This window comes from Periophthalmus magnuspinnatus, chromosome 12 (genome assembly GCF_009829125.3).
Source record: "Periophthalmus magnuspinnatus isolate fPerMag1 chromosome 12, fPerMag1.2.pri, whole genome shotgun sequence".
Lineage (NCBI taxonomy): Eukaryota > Metazoa > Chordata > Actinopteri > Gobiiformes > Gobiidae > Periophthalmus > Periophthalmus magnuspinnatus.
The window spans coordinates 16256972-16275115 of NC_047137.1; the positions used below are offsets into that span (position 1 = coordinate 16256972).

The 18144-nt window shown below is 42.7% G+C and overlaps 1 protein-coding gene across 1 annotated transcript in view; it reads left to right on the forward strand.

Moving 5' to 3' along the window:
• LOC117379552 (synapsin-3-like) overlaps positions 1 to 18144 on the forward strand; it is a 181484-nt gene that overhangs the window by 24308 nt on the left and 139032 nt on the right. The window contains 1 exon segment of the mRNA XM_055225586.1: positions 9049 to 9106. Within this exon segment, the coding sequence (XP_055081561.1) occupies positions 9049 to 9106 (58 nt within the window).

Below are 18144 nucleotides of genomic sequence, written 5' to 3' on the forward strand. Positions count from 1 at the left end.
TTCTCCCTACTCCTCATCTCCTCTTTTCTCCTTCCTCCCCCCTCCCCTTCCTCCCCTTCCTCCTCCTCCTCCTCCTCTCCCCTTACTCCTCTGCCTCCTCTGTCCTCCTCTCTCTCCTCCCCTCCTGCCTTCCTCTCCTTGCCTTCCTCCTCTTCCCCTCCTCTCTTGTCCTCCTCCTACTCTCCCCTTCTCTCCCTCTTCTCCTCCTTTCTCCCTACTCCTCCTCTCCTCTTCTCACCCTCCTCTCCTCCCCTTCTTCCCTCTCGCTCCTCCTCCTCCCCTTTTCCCCCTCCTCTCTCTCCTCCCCTCCTGCCCTTCTCCTCCTCTCCTCCTCTCTCCTCCTCTCTTGTCCTCCTCCTCCCCCTGCTCCTCTGTCGTAGTGAGTCCTGCTGCCAAAAGTCGATCTGTGTTTCAGACTTTATGAAAAAGCAGATACACTGTATAAATCTATTTATAAGGGACTACGACCTTTGAACTTTGACCTTTGACCTTTGAACTTATGATCTCATGTTTAAAAACTCTCTGCACTAGAACTGAAATGAGACAAAACACCTCAAACCCTCTGCACACTTTGGTTTGTGTCAGGGGGAGGTGTAAATGAACATCTGAAAACAAATTTAAGTCTACACTGCGGAACATTCCAGTCAAAGCACAAACGTCTCCGTGGAAACGAGCAGGTGTCAGACCCTCCCCCAGAAAAGTCCCCGTTTCATTTTCCGAGTAAAGATTTCACACAGTCTCAGCTGAAGTCCCAGAATGCACCTCTGCCCCGTACAGTGTGAGTGTTTGTGGGGAGGAGTTCACGGGACGCTCCTCGCTCCTCCCTCCTCGCTCCTCGCTCCTCGCCGTTCCTCGCGGGCGCCTGTGGTCTCCGTGGAAACGCCGCTCTGTCCTGACAGCCTTGGCCTCCAGCAATGACTCCCTCACAAAGACACGAGGAGAGGCCCGAGGAGCGACCCCACCACCAGCTGCACCTCCTCCTCATCTACTCCTCTGTTGTCCCTCCTTTCCTCCTCTTCCCTCTCCTCCTCTCATCACTGTCCTCCTCCCCCTTCCAATCCTCCTCTCTTCTCTTCTTCCTCTCTATCCCTACTCCTTTTCTCCCCCTTCTCTCCCTCCTTTTCTCTCTTCCCCATCCTCCTCACCCTTCCAATCCTCCTCTCTCCTCCTGCTCCTCCCCCTCCTCTCTCTTCCTCCTGCTCATTCCTCTCCTCCCCACCCTACCCCCCCTTTCGCCACTCTCCTCCCTTTCTCTCCCTCCTCTCTTCTTCCCATCCTGCTCCCCCTCTTCCACTTTACCTCCTTCTCGCCATCCTCCCCTTCTCCCCCTCCTCTCTCTTCCTCCTCCTTCTCCCTCTCCTCCCCACCCCCCATTTCTTCTCTTCCCCCTCCTCTCCTCCCCCCTTCTCTTCCCCCTTCCAATCCTTTCCTCCTCTCCCTCCTCCCCTCTTCCCTCCCTCTTCCTCTAGCTCCTCTCCCTCCTTCTCTCCCCTTCCTCCTCTCCTCTCTCCTTCTCTCCCCTTCCTCCTCTCCTCTCTCCTACCCTTGTCCTCTCCCCCCTACTCCCCCATTCCAATCCCTTCCTCCTTTCCCTCCTCCCCTTCCCTCTTCGTGCTGCTCCTTCCTCTCCTCTCCATACTCCCCCCCTCTCTTCCAGTTCTCCTCCTTCTTTCTCTCCTCCCCTTCTTCCCCCTCCTTCCTCTTCTCTCTCCTTCTCCCCCCTTTCTTCCCTCCCCCTCTTCCTTCATTCTCCATCTCCTCTCCCTCTTTCTCTCCCCTTCCTCCTCTTCTCTCTTCTCCTCCTATCCCCCTACTCACCCCTGTTCCAATCCTTTACTCTCCTCTTCTTCCTTTCTCTCCTCCCCTCTTTCTCCTTCTCCTCCTCCTCCTCCTCCTCCTCCTCCTCCTCCTCCTCCTCCTCCTCCTCCTCTCCCCTCCCCCCCTTTCTTCCCTCCCCCTCCTCATTTTATCTACTTTAAGAGTTTATGTGGGACTCCCTGGACGCCTCCCTGGGGAGGTGCTCCAGGACACACTGGCCTGGGAACGCCTTGGGGCCCAACAGAGGAGCTGGAGGAAGTGTCCGGGGTGAGGGAAGTCTGGGAGTCCCTGGTGTGACTCCTGCTCCTGTGATAAGAGGAGAAAATGGAGGTGACAACAGTGAAATGAGAGAGTGATTTATATATAAAGTCTCTCAGTTTAGTCGTTTTTTTCTATAAATAAATTGTTTCATAGATTTTTTTTTTCTGTATAAATAGTTGTTTCTGAATGGCGCCCCCTGCTGGAGGCGTGTTCAGGTGCAGCTGGGGTCAGATACACAGATACTTTATAATACAGCTCTGTGCACAGAACAGCTGCCACATGTTCTGTCAGGCTGCCCAAGGCAACTACAACTACAACTACAACTACAACTACAGCTACAACTACAACTACAGCTACAACTACAACTACAACTACAGCTACAACTACAGCTACAACTACAACTACAGCTACAACTGCAACTACAGCTACAACTACAACTACAGCTACAACTACAGCTACAGCTACAACTACAGCTACAACTACAGCTACAACTACAACTGCAGCTACAACTGCAACTACAACTACAGCTACAACTACAACTACAGCTACAACTACAACTACAACTACAGCTACAACTACAGCTACAACTACAACTGCAGCTACAACTACAGCTACAACTACAGCTACAACTACAACTACAGCTACAGCTACAACTACAGCTACAACTACAGCTACAACTACAACTACAGCTACAACTACAGCTACAGCTACAACTACAACTACAGCTACAACTACAGCTACAACTACAACTACAGCTACAGCTACAACTACAGCTACAACTACAACTGCAGCTACAACTACAGCTACAACTACAGCTACAACTACAACTACAACTACAGCTACAACTACAACTACAGCTACAACTACAGCTACAACTACAAGTGCAACTACAACTACAGCGAACTACATGTGCGGGTCATTAGTGGTGGAGGAAGTACTTGATTTTGTTACTTAAGTAGTAGTAAGTACAGATACTGACGCTAAAAATACTAAAGTAAAAGTATGAAACATGAAAAAAACAATTTAAGTAAAGGTACAGATACAGAGGTAAAAAATTAAGTAAAAGTATCATTTGAAAAATCTACTTAAGTAAAAATATTGAAGTACCTGCTTAAAAATGCACTTAAAGAGTAAAAAGTAAAAGTATTTCACGCCGACTGTGAGTTGTAATAAACTAATTTTGATGAATATTTCTGCAGAATTTTTTTCAACAGAATCGACTATTTTTTCCAGCTGATTTTATTTATTTATTAATTGTTTTGCTCAAATTATGAACACGTTAAAATAAACCTTCAGACAATAATACGATAATAAAAAATACTTTTACTTTTCAGTCCTGTTCAGAAACGTAGTGGAGTAGAAAGTACAGATACTGCTCTCAAATGTACTGAAGTAAAAGTAAAAAGAATCCACAGTAAAATATATGTAAAGTAAAGTCCAGATACTTAAACTGAATACTTAAATACGGCACTTTTTGCAGTATTTTTCCTACTTTTACCACTGCAGGCCATACACTGAGACGTGAGCTGCTCGCCGTCACTGGGAATCCGCCGCCCTCCGCGAACAAAACACGACTTAAACCAACACGAGCGGAATTTAATCTCTACGTCCAAATATGTGGCCATTATAGAAAACGTCTTTTGTAAACACTTCCATATTAGACCCTCTGGATACAAATAGCACAAAGGAAAACGCCACAAAACCCTGGAGGGAGGCGTCGCTCGGTCGTACGCTTCGGCGTCGGCGTTTCAGGATCAGAACCGGCTTTTTCTCAGGGACTTCGGCCTCGTCGGGTTCATGTGGTGGGTGTGAGAAAGACGGGACGGGAAAGGTTTGAGTTTCCACTGGGAAGAAAATAAGTGTAAGTTCAGTGTTCACCCGGTTACCAGAGAGCGGTAAGGGTCCTGATTGGCTAAAAGACTGTAGACCATTGTGTTCTGCGTCCTGATTGGCTGTTGGACTGTAGACCATTGTGTCCTGCGTCCTGATTGGCTGTTGGACTGTAGACCATTGTGTCGTGCGTTCTGATTGGCTGTTGGACTGTAGACCATTGTGTCGTGCGTCCTGATTGGCTGTTGGACTGTAGACCATTGTGTTCTTTGTCCTGATTGGCTGTTGGACTGTAGACCATTGTGTTCTTTGTCCTGATTGGCTGTTGGACTGTAGACCATCGTGTCCTGCGTCCTGATTGGCTGTTGGACTGTAGACCATTGTCCATCAGTCTCCTCCGTGCCGTGTCTCCTGTCCAGTACAGAATGTGTTCAGACAAATTTACATAAACGTTGGATCGCAGTGTGACTTTTTTTTTTTACTTTTTTCCTTTTTGTTTTACTTTGTTTTATTTTTTTTACATTTTTACTTTTTAAAAACTTTTTTAACTTAAAAAAAAAAAAATTTACTTTACTTTTTTACTTTTAAAATTATTATTATTTTTTTTACTTTTTGTTTTACTTTGTTGTACTTTTTACTTTTAAAAAAAAAACTTTTTAAAACTTTTTTAGTTACTTTACTTTTTTACTTTTCTTTACTTTTTGTTTTACTTTGTTTTAATTTTTACTTTTTTAACTTTTTAACTTTTTTAACTTTTTACTTTTTTACTTACTTTACTTTTTACGTTTATTATTATTATTTTTATTATTATTTTATGATTTTTTATTTTATATGGCTACGATTATTGATATTATTCTTGTTTAATTATTAATTATTATTGAATTATTATTATGTAATTTAGTTATACTTTTATTTTCAGTACTGTATATTTCATCCTTGCTTTGTTTATTTCCCATACCATTTTTTCTATAATACAATAATTATACAATTGTAAACTCCTGTAAAAATAGTTGAAATATTGACTGTGTGACGTAGAGGAAGGTCTTGCTGATCAGATTTACTTTTACATTGTACTGGAACATTGTTTGGCAGATGAACAATAAAATAAATAAATAAAAATTAAAAATGGTCATATTGTTCAGCGCTAAGGCTTTTTCAGTTCCAATACTGATACCGATTCCCGATACCAGCCAGAGATACAAGAGTTGAGACGGAAAACGGCATTTATTTCCTTAAATCAACAATAAAATAAGACAAAACTTATCCAAATGTGTAAAAATCAGGACTTCCGCTTGTAATTATCACTGAATAAGAAGCATTAGTCTGTATTTTGTAACTATTTTGTGCAGTTTGACAATAATCCCAGTAGGAACACAGCTCAAAACACTCATCCACAAATCTGACAGGGGCTCTGCTTGTCTCTTTCAGATTCACGACTCACAAAATTACACAGATATAAAAAAAACCTGACAGTTGAAAGTGGAACAGCTGGCAATTGTTAACAGCCAGAGCCTCCTTAGTGACAATCCTAAATCCTAGATCTGAGGGACGGGGGAGGAGAGCAACGCTTTATGTTTTAGTTCTGAATGAAAACGAGGGATGGTGTGCGGAGGTGGAGAGGAAATCCCAAATTCTCTGCCCTAGAAACTCAAACGTTGCCTTTAGCGTTTTGCAGCCCACAGATCCGTCCTGGAGCCAAAGAACAGACTGTGAAATGTAGAGCTCCACAGTGAGGTGAGAGGGCAGGAAACCAGACCCGACAACACCATTTTACACTTGGTTTTTTATTAACATATACTGTATTTTCAAGACTATAAGTGGCACTTTTTTCATAGTTTGTCCGGGGGTGCGACTTGTAAACAGATGCGACTATTTTTATAACTTGCCTTTAAAGAAAAATGTCTGTTTTTGGTCTCGGATTTTGCGACTTATACTCCAGAGCGACTTATTTATGTTTTTTTTTTCTTTATTTTTATGCTTTTTTTTTATGCATTTTTTGGCTGATGCGACTTATACTCCAGAGTGACTTATATATGTTTTGGGGTTTTTTTCTTCATTTTTATGCATTTTTTTGGCTAGTGTGCCTTATACTCCAGAGCGACTTATTTATGTTTTTTTTTTTCCTTCATTTTTATGTTTTTTTTTTTTTTTTTTTTTTTTTTGGCTGATGCGACTTATATGTTTTTTTCTTCATTTTTATGCATTTTTTTTTTATACATTTTTTGGCTGATGCGACTTATACTCCAGAGCGACTTATTTGTTTTTTTTCTTCATTTTTCTTCATTTTTTTTTTTTATGCATTTTTTGGCTGATGCGACTTATATGTTTTTTTCTTCATTTTTATGCTTTTATTTATTATTTTTTTAATGCATTTTTTGGCTGGTGCGACTTATACTCCAGAGCGACTTCTAACCACCAACCTTCAGATCAGTGGACAAACGCTCTACCAACTGAGCCACTATCGCCCATAATCAGCTCAAACTACTCAAAAATCATCCCTCCATTTTCTACGTTTTATCCCAGACTTCCCTCACCCCAGACACGTCTTCCAGCTCCTCCGGTGGGACCCCAAGGCGCTCCCGGTCCCACCGAGAGACAGCGTGTCCTGGGTCTTCCCCGGGGGGCCTCCTCCTCGTGGGACATGAACACCTCCCCAAGGAGAGCCGCCTCAGCTGGACCCTTTTTTTTTTTTTCATACTTAATTTTTACGAGTATCTTGAAGGTTTTGTTCCATTTACACAAATCGAACAACAGACAGAGCAAATAAACAAAAATATATAATCAATAGTCTCATTTCTCAATACAGTGAACCCATTTTTGTGTTGGATTTCTCAGCACAAAGTCTGAACAAAAAGGCCTCTCCATGTCTCTGTCGTATCTCGTTGCAGCTTCATCTTTGCACAAACACCTGCGGCTTACGTCCTTCGCCCCTGATAATAACACTGACAAAACATATTAGTCAGATCTGCACAGCTCGAGTGAAACGTCGCCCAGACTTCAGTAAATCCCAGTGACAAGTCAGGTCCAGATTTACTTTGGATCGCGACGGTTTGGACACAGTCTCAAAAGATATCAACATGTCCTGCCTTGACATTGTCTCTCGAGGTTTTATCTGAGTCATTCTGGGACTGTTTGCTCTTGACACAAGACGCTACAAAGAAATGTACCATATTTTTCCACATTTCCTGGTTTACCGCGGGGGTCACGTTCTAAAAATAACACGCAATAAATGAAATCCGTGAACTATCTGCTTTATTTTTTACATTATTCTCTATGTTTTTGTCTGTAAAACCCCTCACCACACACTTTATACACTTTTCTCACACACTCTTCCTTCGTCTTCTTCCTTTTTCTCTTTCTTTTTTCTTTTTCTTTCTTTCTTTTTTCTTTCTTTCGTATTCTTTCTGTCTTCTTTTTCATTTTCTTTCTTTTTCTTTTTCTCTTTCTTTTTCTGTCTTTCTTTTTTCTTTATTTCTTTTTTCGCTTTCTTTCTTTTTCTGCTTTCTTGTTCTTTCTTTTTTCTCTTTCTTTTTCTTTGTTTTTTCTCTTTCTTTTTCTCTTTCTTTCTTTCTTTCTTTCTTTTTTCTTTTTTCTCTTTCTTTCTCTTTTTTTTTACTCTTTCTTTTTCTTTCTTTTTTCTCTTTCTTTTTTCTCTTTCTTTCTTTCTTTCTTTCTTTTTCTTTCTTTCTTTTTTCTTTTTCCTCACCACACACTTTATACACTTTTCTCACACAGGCGTTAACATTTTCTCACATTTCTCTCTCGTTTAAACTCTCTCAAAGTTCAAACCTTCGTCGGCGTCTTTGTCGGTGCAGAACGTTTCATCGACATTGTGGGTTTTGTCGGGGAGAAAACAAATTGCAAACGTACAGCACTTCAGAGTCACACTGCGATCCAACGTTTATGTAAATTTGTCTGAACACATTCTGTACTGGACAGGAGACACGGCACGGAGGAGACTGATGGACAATGGTCTACAGTCCAACAGCCAATCAGGACGCACGACACAATGGTCTACAGTCCAACAGCCAATCAGGACACAGAACACAATGCGCGAAACAGCGAGACCGTGAAAGTTGAACCGCGATATAGCGACGGACGACTGTATTCAACCAATGATTTACGCTCATCACGCTCTCTCTAACGGAGCATCTTTTCACCCTGCAGAACAAAACTCATTTCAGCCTCTTTTATCCGCCATCTTGTCTTTTCCGTCATCACCCAAAGCTCAGGATATTTCAATATTATCGTTTATCGCCACATTTCTCTGTAGTTAAAATGCGTTATTGTGACGGTCATAGTCGGGAATTAAACTCACGATTCTTGAGACCAGCATGAAGTCTCGCAAGTGTGCCCCCTGCTGCCAAACTGGGGTTGTCAAAACTACGGCTCAGGGGCCAAATGCGGCACTCAGACCTCTTTTTGTCGGCCCTCATGCCTCCTGACACAGCCCTGCCTGTTTTCTTATTTATCCCCAGTCCAGCTTCGTCATTTTCGGCTTTGTATTTCACATAAACCTGTTTGTATTCACCGAGAAAAGGAGTTCGGCTTTGGAGTTTGTTGTTTTTGTTGCACGTGAGTCCGGTTTACGACCTGCGCGACATCCTCTGAAACTGACGCAACTGATCGGGAAGTACTTTTACGGCAAATTGAAGATGTTCTCCGTCTATAACCTGAATAACGTCACGCCGCGCCGTGACACAGACCTGAAAATAGTCTCCCGAGTCGAATTAAACGTACCATATCTGTCAAATTAAGTGTGTCCTCGTTGCTAACATCTGCACGGTATCATTAGCATTGGCATGTCTAAACACGACGAGCAGGTTTTTAGATTCTTCGTTTGTGCTTCGTGCGAACTTCAAACCCACCGCGAATCAGCCCTAATCAGAACAGATTGGAAATAAATCAGAAAAAGTCACACAAAAGTTGTTGTTGGAAGATATGACTCATTATTTTGTTAAGTCTACCTTCAGCTCTCCTTCGGTGAAATAAACACCAGATATTTTGGGTTTGTTTTGTCTGTCGGAGATGTTTGGACAGCACTTCCCGCTTACACTTTTACATAAACCTGTTTCTTAATGTACATGTGAACACTGTGTTGAAGTAAAGACTCAAATGTGTTTTTTTTCTGTGTTTCAGGGCCAAATATTTCAGAGGGAAAAAGCTGAACGGAGACTACGAGATCCGCGTGGAGCAGGTAAACACGGAAAACCCGGATTTTAAACCGATTAAACGCGGAAACTTGTTGGATTCGACCCCGGTTTTGTCTTGAAAGTTGAACCGGTTTGGTCTTTTTGTTACGTCCTAGGAAAAACAGATGGAAAAATGGTAAAATAAAGTCGTAATTTAATGAACCTAACACCAAACCTAAACTAAAAAAACAACAAAAATAACAGGTTTAGCGTAAAAATAGTTTAGTGTCGCGAAACAATTGTGACGTAGGGCTGTAAAAAATAACAAGAGACACATAAACGGAGCTAAACTAGTGTCTAAGTTGGACGCAAATGAGCGACTGGCAGCGAAATGAGACACGGAGACAAAATGGCGGCTACAGGTGAGACGCAGGTGGGAAAACAGTCGTCCAATCAGCAACGAGGACTCGTACTGACATGAAACTACGAGGGAAGGGACAGATTCAGTCACACACAAAACATCGCACGGACACTACAGGATGAAAGAAAACCTCCTGACCCGATCTGAAAATCTGAACATTTTAAAACACAGGTGTCAAACTCAAGGCCCGGGGGCCAAATGCGGCCCGCCACCTCATTTTATGTGGCCCGCGAGGAGATAAATTAAAAGGTATGACTGTCATTTTAAAATAAGTCTCTGCTGCTTTAATGTTCGCACTGACAATAAACTAATGAGATTTTCCCAGCAAGTGGAACTGAGAAATATTTGCAAATAATCATCACAAAATGTTCATGAAGAGGAAAATTGTCGGCGTGGAAGGAAGTTTGGAGGAAGAAAAGTGAAGGTGAATACAAGTTTGTGCTTTGAGGAGAAAAACCTGTATGTTTTTTTGTGTTTATGAAGGACGGAGTCGGTACAATCTACGTCGACATTTTGACACCAAACACGGAGCTAAGTGTGAAAAAGTGAGTCTGCAAGAAAAACAACAAACTGTCCAATAATTAAAAGTCTGTAAAAGTCCGAATTTGAAGCAGAGCTGAAGGTCTGTGAGGAGGTGTGTCCCGACCAGATACACACTTTTAAAAATGTCAGTTTATCACAGAAACCGTTATTTAACAAGTTAGAAAGTAGTTACATTTATTTTACATGACATTTGTTTACATTTAGTGACAGAAGAGGCGGGTCTAGTGTTAAATACCAGGGAGAAGAGGCGGATCTAGTGTTAAATGTCAGGGAGAAGAGGCGGAGCTAGTGTTAAATGTCAGGGAGAAGAGGCGGAGCTAGTGTTAAATACCAGGGAGAAGAGGCGGGGCTAGTGTTAAATACCAGGGAGAAGAGGCGGGGCTAGTGTTAAATACCAGGGAGAAGAGGCGGGTTTTTCATCAATCCAATACAGATTTGTAAAAAATACCTCGAAAATCCTGCATTTCTTACCGTGAAAGAACCTGCCTCTCCATAGATCTGACCCGTAACTCGGCATCCTACATGTCACAGAGGAGGTGAAGTTTCGCCCACTGACCCAAAGGTCGACGGTTCAAATCCCGCTCTCGACATACGCCCCATCGGTCGAGCGGTCAGATTCGCTGACTCACAGGTCGGCGGCGCGATTCCAGCCCACACAGATGAACGCGGTCGTTGCGTCCTTGAGCAAGACACTTAACCCCCTTCAGATGAATGTGTTGATGTAAAAAAAAGCTCTTTGAGAGACTTTAAGGTGGAAAATTGTTATATAAAAAACGTGACGCGATACAAAACGAGCACAAAAATACAGAGAGAAGAGACGAGATGAGACGATGTTAATGAGATTTGTAGTGGAAAGGGCTCGGCCGTAGTGAAACATTAGGGGTCAGACAGCGCTGGTAGTGACAGTGTGTTTAATAGGTCTAGACGTGGAGTACAGCGGCACACACTGCTCCATTATCCATCTGTGAGCCAGCGCTGAGCCGGAGCCAGGCTTTGAAATGCAGCGGCTGGATTTAACAAGGAGGAAAAGAGACCGCAAAGAGCTGGACTGTGACTTTATGGGCTGTAGCTCCACCTCTCTGCTGTTGTGGTTAAGCAGCTTTCACGTCTAACCGCGGACCTCCGTAGAATCACCTATTTCAGTTTTATCTCACACTTAAAGCTCCGATGTTGCGCAAAATTGACTTTTGTGAGGTTTAAGTCACTTTCTAACGCTGTTACCGCCTCAAAAACAGACCCGGAGTTGTGTTTTTTGTTTCATTTACGCATGTTTATTATTCGTCTGTTTACAAAATGCTCCGTTCCACCTTGTGATGTCATGAAGTGGTAGTTTTACAAGTTAACGTCTACCTTTTACCTTTAGTTCAGTAGAGATAAGCGGCAATTCCAGAGCGGAAATGATCCAAATGATTCTAGAAATGAAGGTGTGTGGAGTTTAAAAACACAGCGGAGCACTTCCTGTATCACCACTCGATGACATCACAAGGTGGAACAGAGTGTTTTCAGTTTGAGCTTGAGAGAAGAACTTGTGTTAAACATGTGCGAATGAAACAAAAACACAACTTCAGGCCCTTTAAAACATACATTATGAACCTAATCGCCAAGTTAAAACAAATCTTTGAGCCTTAATCTGAACTGATAGTTGATTTAAAAAGTCGATTATATATTTTTTATTCACAATACATCGTTTAAAGGAGCATTGAGTAACTTTCCTGGTGTTTTTACGGCGCAAAACTGCCTCGGAAAACATGTATTCTTATTGTGAGCAGGGACGCCTCTCCGCAGATCTGGCTTTAGTTTAGTTTTTTGCTTTATTTTAACAGCGACTTTTCTTATTTTCATCAACGAAAACGTGACAAAAACACAGTAGCGGCTGGTAAAGTGTTTGTCTGCTGACCCGAAGGTTGCCGGTTCGAATCCCGCTCGCAACATAAGCATCATTTCTTGAGGAATCGGATTTTTGCGGTGCGATTCCAGCTCCCACAGATGAACGCTGCTGTCGTGTCCTTGGGCAAGACACTTTATTTAATTGACAAAACATCACACTCCACATTTTTACATTCAACTTTGTCAGAAATATAAGTCTACATTACAATTTTATCACATGCAAATACAAAAAAAATCAATTATCTGATATGCCCGATGGTGTCGCCTGTCCGTTTCCATAGCGATAGATGAGTTTAATGCAACACCCTGGAACATTCTTAACCTAAACCTTTAATTCGATGCTCCACAGGCTCAAACGTGGTCTCTACGCTTCAGTTTTTGAGGTCGACTCCTGACCTACTTCCACGTCTCTGGACCCTCCGCGTTTTCTTTTTTTTTTTCCCAGAAGTCATTGTCGCTAACGGGCAGTCGCTAATTGCCTTTAAGCTAGCCTCTTCATTGGCGTCACTGGCGTCGGAAACCTGATATGTGTGTGAAGTAAAGTTAGCGACAGACTGAGAGGAGGTTTTGGGAGGACAGTAAAACAAAGAGACCCAGCCGCTTTCTCCGAGTTTCTTTTTTCCCGCTGACTTTGAACGCCCCGGCTCTGTAAACACTGCGGGGACAAGTCATTTACACGGGACTGTCAGTGTGTGGAGGAGGCAGTTGGTATTCACGGTTGAAATGCCGGGTCTTTATTGAAACGAAAAGTACGCTTAGGCCGTTCGGTCCCTGTTTGGTCCTGATTTGACCCGTTTAGTCCTGGAGGTAGATCTGGTTTGGTCCTGTTCTAGTTCAGGGGTCGGCGGCTTATTTGCGTTAGTTCTTTTTTTTAAATTGTAGCTTTAAATTGGAAGAGTATAAAAACGTTTTTCCGTCCTAACGACTGACAGGGAGACCAAAGATTCAGACTCCGGTAACAGTTTGAGCGAAGTTAATTTACAAACACGGTAATGTGAATGAAGGAGCAGGTCTTGGAGCAGGTCGTGGGTCGTAGGGTCAGAGGCTGAGGTGGTCGTACCGGTCGACGCGAGCTGGGTCGGAGGCGGAGGTGCCGAATCGGATCTGACGAAGAATAAAAAATGTCTCAATGTCGAGGCTCATAAATGCAAAAACGAGACTAAACCGGAGCGTGACGTGAAGGATGATTTGTGGAAATACCGGAAGGTGACACGTCGATCCGGCAGCGTCTCAGAATTGGAGATCGGCTGCAGGTGTGTAGTGGGCGGTGCCAGAAACTCCGCCCAGCTCCGGGCAAGACGCAGAAGGAGAAGGGAGGAGGGAAAAGCAGCACAGAACACACAAAAAATCCGAATCCTGACAATTTCATTATTTTTCGTCGCTCGAAATAAGCGTCACACTCACAAAAGCTGGCGTATCCCGCGAAACGTCGTGCATTTATTACGACTTAAACATAAACATAAACATGAAGAAATCTGCGTTTTGAGTCCTGTCGGTCTTCGAATCCATATACGTCGGCGAGCGGCTTCAGCGAGTGTGACGCTTATTTCGAGCAGCAAAAAAATAATAAAACATGATTTGATTTTAATATTTCAACATCAAGAATATTCCAATTCTAAAAAAAAGAACTAACGCAAATAAAATATACTTCAATTAAATACGTATAATTTCTTTTCCCAAGCCACACGGAGCCGTGGTATAAGAATAAAAGAGCCGCATGTCGCCGCCCCCTGATATAAACACTGATATAAAACACTTCTTAACGCGTACTAGGATCATAAACACTACTTTACTTTACTTAACACTACTTTAAACCACTAAACGTACTAAACAATGATAATAATATGAAATAATGTAATGTAAGTGGCAGTATAGTGTCGCTCCGGTGTCTCCGTGGCGTTCCTGTTGCCCGTATAAGGACACGTCTGCAGGAGCGCCGTCGCACTCAGAGGCTGCGGTCGATCTGTTAAAGAGACGTCGCTCCACCTGAGTTTACACGACCTGCTCTGGTGGAGGAAGTGACCCCTCTCTGTGTGTGGAGTTTGCATGTTCTCCCAGACTAAAGTGGATTTAAGTGAGTGAGGCTAGCAGTTATAGCGGCTAATTCGGAGCCGTGTTTCATATTTGGAACTCCGCCTGCGAGTATCATAGCAACCAAAGAGCCAATCCGGAGCGAGGCTGTTGAATGTGACGCCTCTTTCCACCCGCACCGCTGGTTTAGCAGGGAGCGGGAGCTTAGCAACGCTGTCAATCAAACCTGTTGCTAACGCTAGCGGGAGTGACCTCAGGAGAAGAAGGCGCCAGATTTGTCTGTTATTAATGTTCATATCTTGATTTACAGACACAATAGTGAAATAAAAACCCCAGGATCATGTAGAGGGTTAATATGAACATTTAAGACCAAAATGACGAGTCGACGGAGCCAGAAGTGCAGCACATGATCACTTCCTATTTACAACGCGGTGGCTAGCAGGTTAGCTATGTCCATTTATATAAACAGTCTATGGACTAAACCCAAAACCCTGCTCTTACGACAACAAAAAACAACATTCTATCAATATAAATTTTAGCTCCTCCCACCTGTATTATATATTATTGGCCTATCGAATGTTGTGATGTCGTCTGAAACCCCGCAATTCAAACCCTCATAACGGTTAGCGAGAGTTAGCCCAACCAAGACTCCGCCGACGTCTCCCGCAGGAAAATCCTCCATAAATACACAGCAAGCACGACGCAAAACTGTACACTACAACTTCACAAACCTGACGCGATGTGCGGTAGTTTCATTAAACGGGACGCACGGCGATATCGCTCTGAAGGGGGAGCGCGGGAACAAAAACTTTCAAATGTTAACGTGTAAAGTGTAATGGAGTCGATGGAGTCGGAAGCGCGCCCATGATCACGTCGTATTTGGAACGCGGCGGCTAGCACATTAGCTACGTCCATTTATATAAACAGTCTGGTTTTCTCTGAACACTCCGGTTTCCCATCGACCCAAAAAACACGCGCTGTAAATCCTCCAGCTAAAGTCGTCCTGACCAAGCCCGGCTCAAGGTCCGGAGATGGGTCCCTGAGCTCCGTACGACTCCGAGAAACATAGACAAAGCTGTTGCGTGTTTGTTTTTAGTATAACTTGAACATGTGCTCTCCAGGCATCTCAAGTATTTCTCACAGCTCAGAGTATGTTGTCTTTTGTCTGATGTTTTCGTTCCAACTGTGACGTACTACATACTTTCTCTAAGCCTTAAAACATGGGAGCGATTAGCCACAAATACAGCCTCACAACGGGCCTAAATACTGCACTTTACCCAAACGGCTCTATTAGTTTAATGTCACATTTAATTGGGCGTCAAAATGGAGGGAAAAGACAAAGCGTGTTGCAGTTTACATTCGTGTCCAGACATAGACTCACGCCGTCGTTAGGAGCCACAGGAGCCACAGGAGCCACATTACAACTATTAAGTGCAATTAGTTAAATGAAGCGCGTGTTTTATGAAGTGATGTCGTATTTAAAGGTCAGTCGACACGGACATTACAGCGACTGCAGACGAACGGACGTCCTTCAAGTGCAATATGTTTGGTTTAGAATGATCTGGTTAAGAACCTGGTTAAGGATGATCTGATTTAGAAGAAGGTTCTGGTTATGGATGATCTGGTTAAGATTCTAGTTAAGGACGATCTGGTTAAGGACGATCTGGTTAAGGACGATCTGGTTAAGGACGATCTGGTTAAGGACGATCTGGTTAAGAATATAATTAAGGATGACCTGGTTAAGGATGATCTTATTTAGAATGATCTGGGTTAGAATGAGCAGTTTAAGGATGATCTGGTTAAGAACCTGGTTAAGGATGATCTGGTTTAGAAGAAGGTTCTGGTTAAGGATGATCTGGTTAAGATTCTAGTTAAGGATGATCTTAGAATGATCTGGGTTAGAATGATCTGGTTAAAGATGATCTGGTTAAAAGCCCAGTTAAGGATGATCTGATTGAGGATGATATGGTTAAGGATGATCTGGTTAAAAATCAAACTAAGGATTACCTGGTTAAGGATGATCTTGTTTAGAATGATCTGGTTAAGGAAGAACTTCTTTAGAATGATCTGGGTTAGAATGATGTGGTTAAGGACGATCTGGTTAAGAATCTAATTAAGGATGATCTGGTTAAGAATGATCTGGTTAAGGACGATCTGGTTAAAAGCCCAGTTGAGGAGGATCTGGTTAAGAATCTAATTAAGGATGATCTGGTTAAAAATCTAATTAAGGATGGCCTGGTTAAGGATGATCTTGTTTAGAATGATCTGGTTTAGAACGATCTGGTTAATGGTGATCTGGTTAAGAATGTAGTTAATGGATGACCTTGTTAAGGATAATCAGTTTAAGGATGATCGGGTTAAGAATAATCTGGTTAAGGGTGATCCGGTTTAGAATCTGTTTTCTAACCTGGTTAAGAATGTCCCTGTACTATCTTTGTTATATTTGTATTTTTAAGATAAACACAGTGTAATGTCATGTGTTATGTGTAAATGGGTAACTTTTATTTCAGTACCGTTTTAGACTGTGAGCAGAGCGGAGCCTATTTTTAACAAATACTTCTCAAGGCCACCCCTGTTACTTTCCACTTGAGCTGAGGACTTAACTCGATACAAAAAGTACAATTTCCCGTGTACTAGTGTTGTCATCGTACAAATATTTCAAACGTAGTTGTAAAAAACTCTATTTAGACGACAGAATGTGATTTCCAGCATTAAATTCATGGCCGTAAACCAGGAACTAGACAGATTTTGCTCAGATACATGCAAAAATCTAAGAAAATATTATGATTTTTTTATGGTATACCGCCCACCCGTAAGTATAACTATAAAGCATCAGATTTATACGAGCGTCCATCCTTCGCCACGTACGAAATCATGCACAAAATGGCCAAAACGAGGTCAAGAGATGAGAGAAATCAGCAGAGGCACTCGGCTGCTCTTGTGTATCTATTCCTGTGGTCCTTTCCCAGGCCAAGTACCACAAGTGTGTTTTTATGACCGTAACCATGGCGATCCTCTGGCTTCTGGAGCTGTCCCGGTCACTTTGTCCCCTCTGACCAATCGCAGAGGCTCGTGGCGCCTCCTTAATCCTTGTTTGACCAATCACAAGCAGCGTGGAGTGATCTGGTTTAGTGAAAATGTAGTAGTAGTAGTTATAGTAGTGTTTGTAGTTGGAGATGTTAAAGGAACCCATCACCGTCGCTCTGTGGAAAAGCAGGTCGTCCAGAAGAACAACACTGTACAAATGTATTTATAAAGTGTATTTATAAGAGACGACGACGACAGTCTGTTGATCTTTGAATACAAGATCTCATGATTGTCTACGTCTAAAAAAACTGTTCGCCGTAGAACTGAAACGGGGAAAGAAAACGTTTGGTTATTTTGATTCCTAAAAATGGAACATATTTGAAGGACGTGCACTGGATGGACTGGAGCCACTAATGTACTTTAATAATGTGGTACAGGAGGAGGGGGAGGAGGAGGAGGAGGAAGAGGAGGAGGAGCAGTAGGAGGAGGAGGAACAGTAGTAGGAGTAGGAGGAGGAGGAGGAGGAGGAGAAGGAACAGTAGTAGTAGTAGTAGAAGGAGGAGGAGGAGGAACAGGAGTAGTAGTAGGAGGAGGAGGAGTAGGAGGAAGAGGAGAAGGAACAACTACAGTAGTCGTTGTAGAAGGAGTAGGAACAGTAGGCGTAGTAGGAGGAGGAGAAGGAACAGTAGTAGTAGTTAGTAGGAGGAGGAGGAGGAGGAGGAGGAGGAGAAAGAACAGTAGTTGTAGAAGGAGGAGGACCAACAGTAGTAACAGTACTAGTAGTAGTAGTAGAAGGAGGAGGTGGATAAGGAACAGTAGTAGTAGTAGTAATAGTAAGAGGAGGAGAAACAGTAGCAGTAGGAGGAGGAGCAGTAGTAGCAGTAGTAGTAGTAGTAGTAGTACTAGTAGTACTAGTAGTAGGAGCAGTAGGAGTAGTACGAGTATTTATAATCACACGTGCTCCTGTTTTAATGTATTAAATGGACAGATGCATTAACTCTGTTGAAGTTTACTCTGTATCTTTGTCTTGTCATGTGACCAGATCATGTGACCAGATCATGTGACCAGATCATGTGACCAGATCATGTGACCTGTCAGACGCCTGGTAGCCATTTTTTTTTTTTTATTAATTGTTATTTTTTTATATCTTTGTCCTAGTGAAGACCCAGTCAGGCTGAAACACTTTGGCCTGAT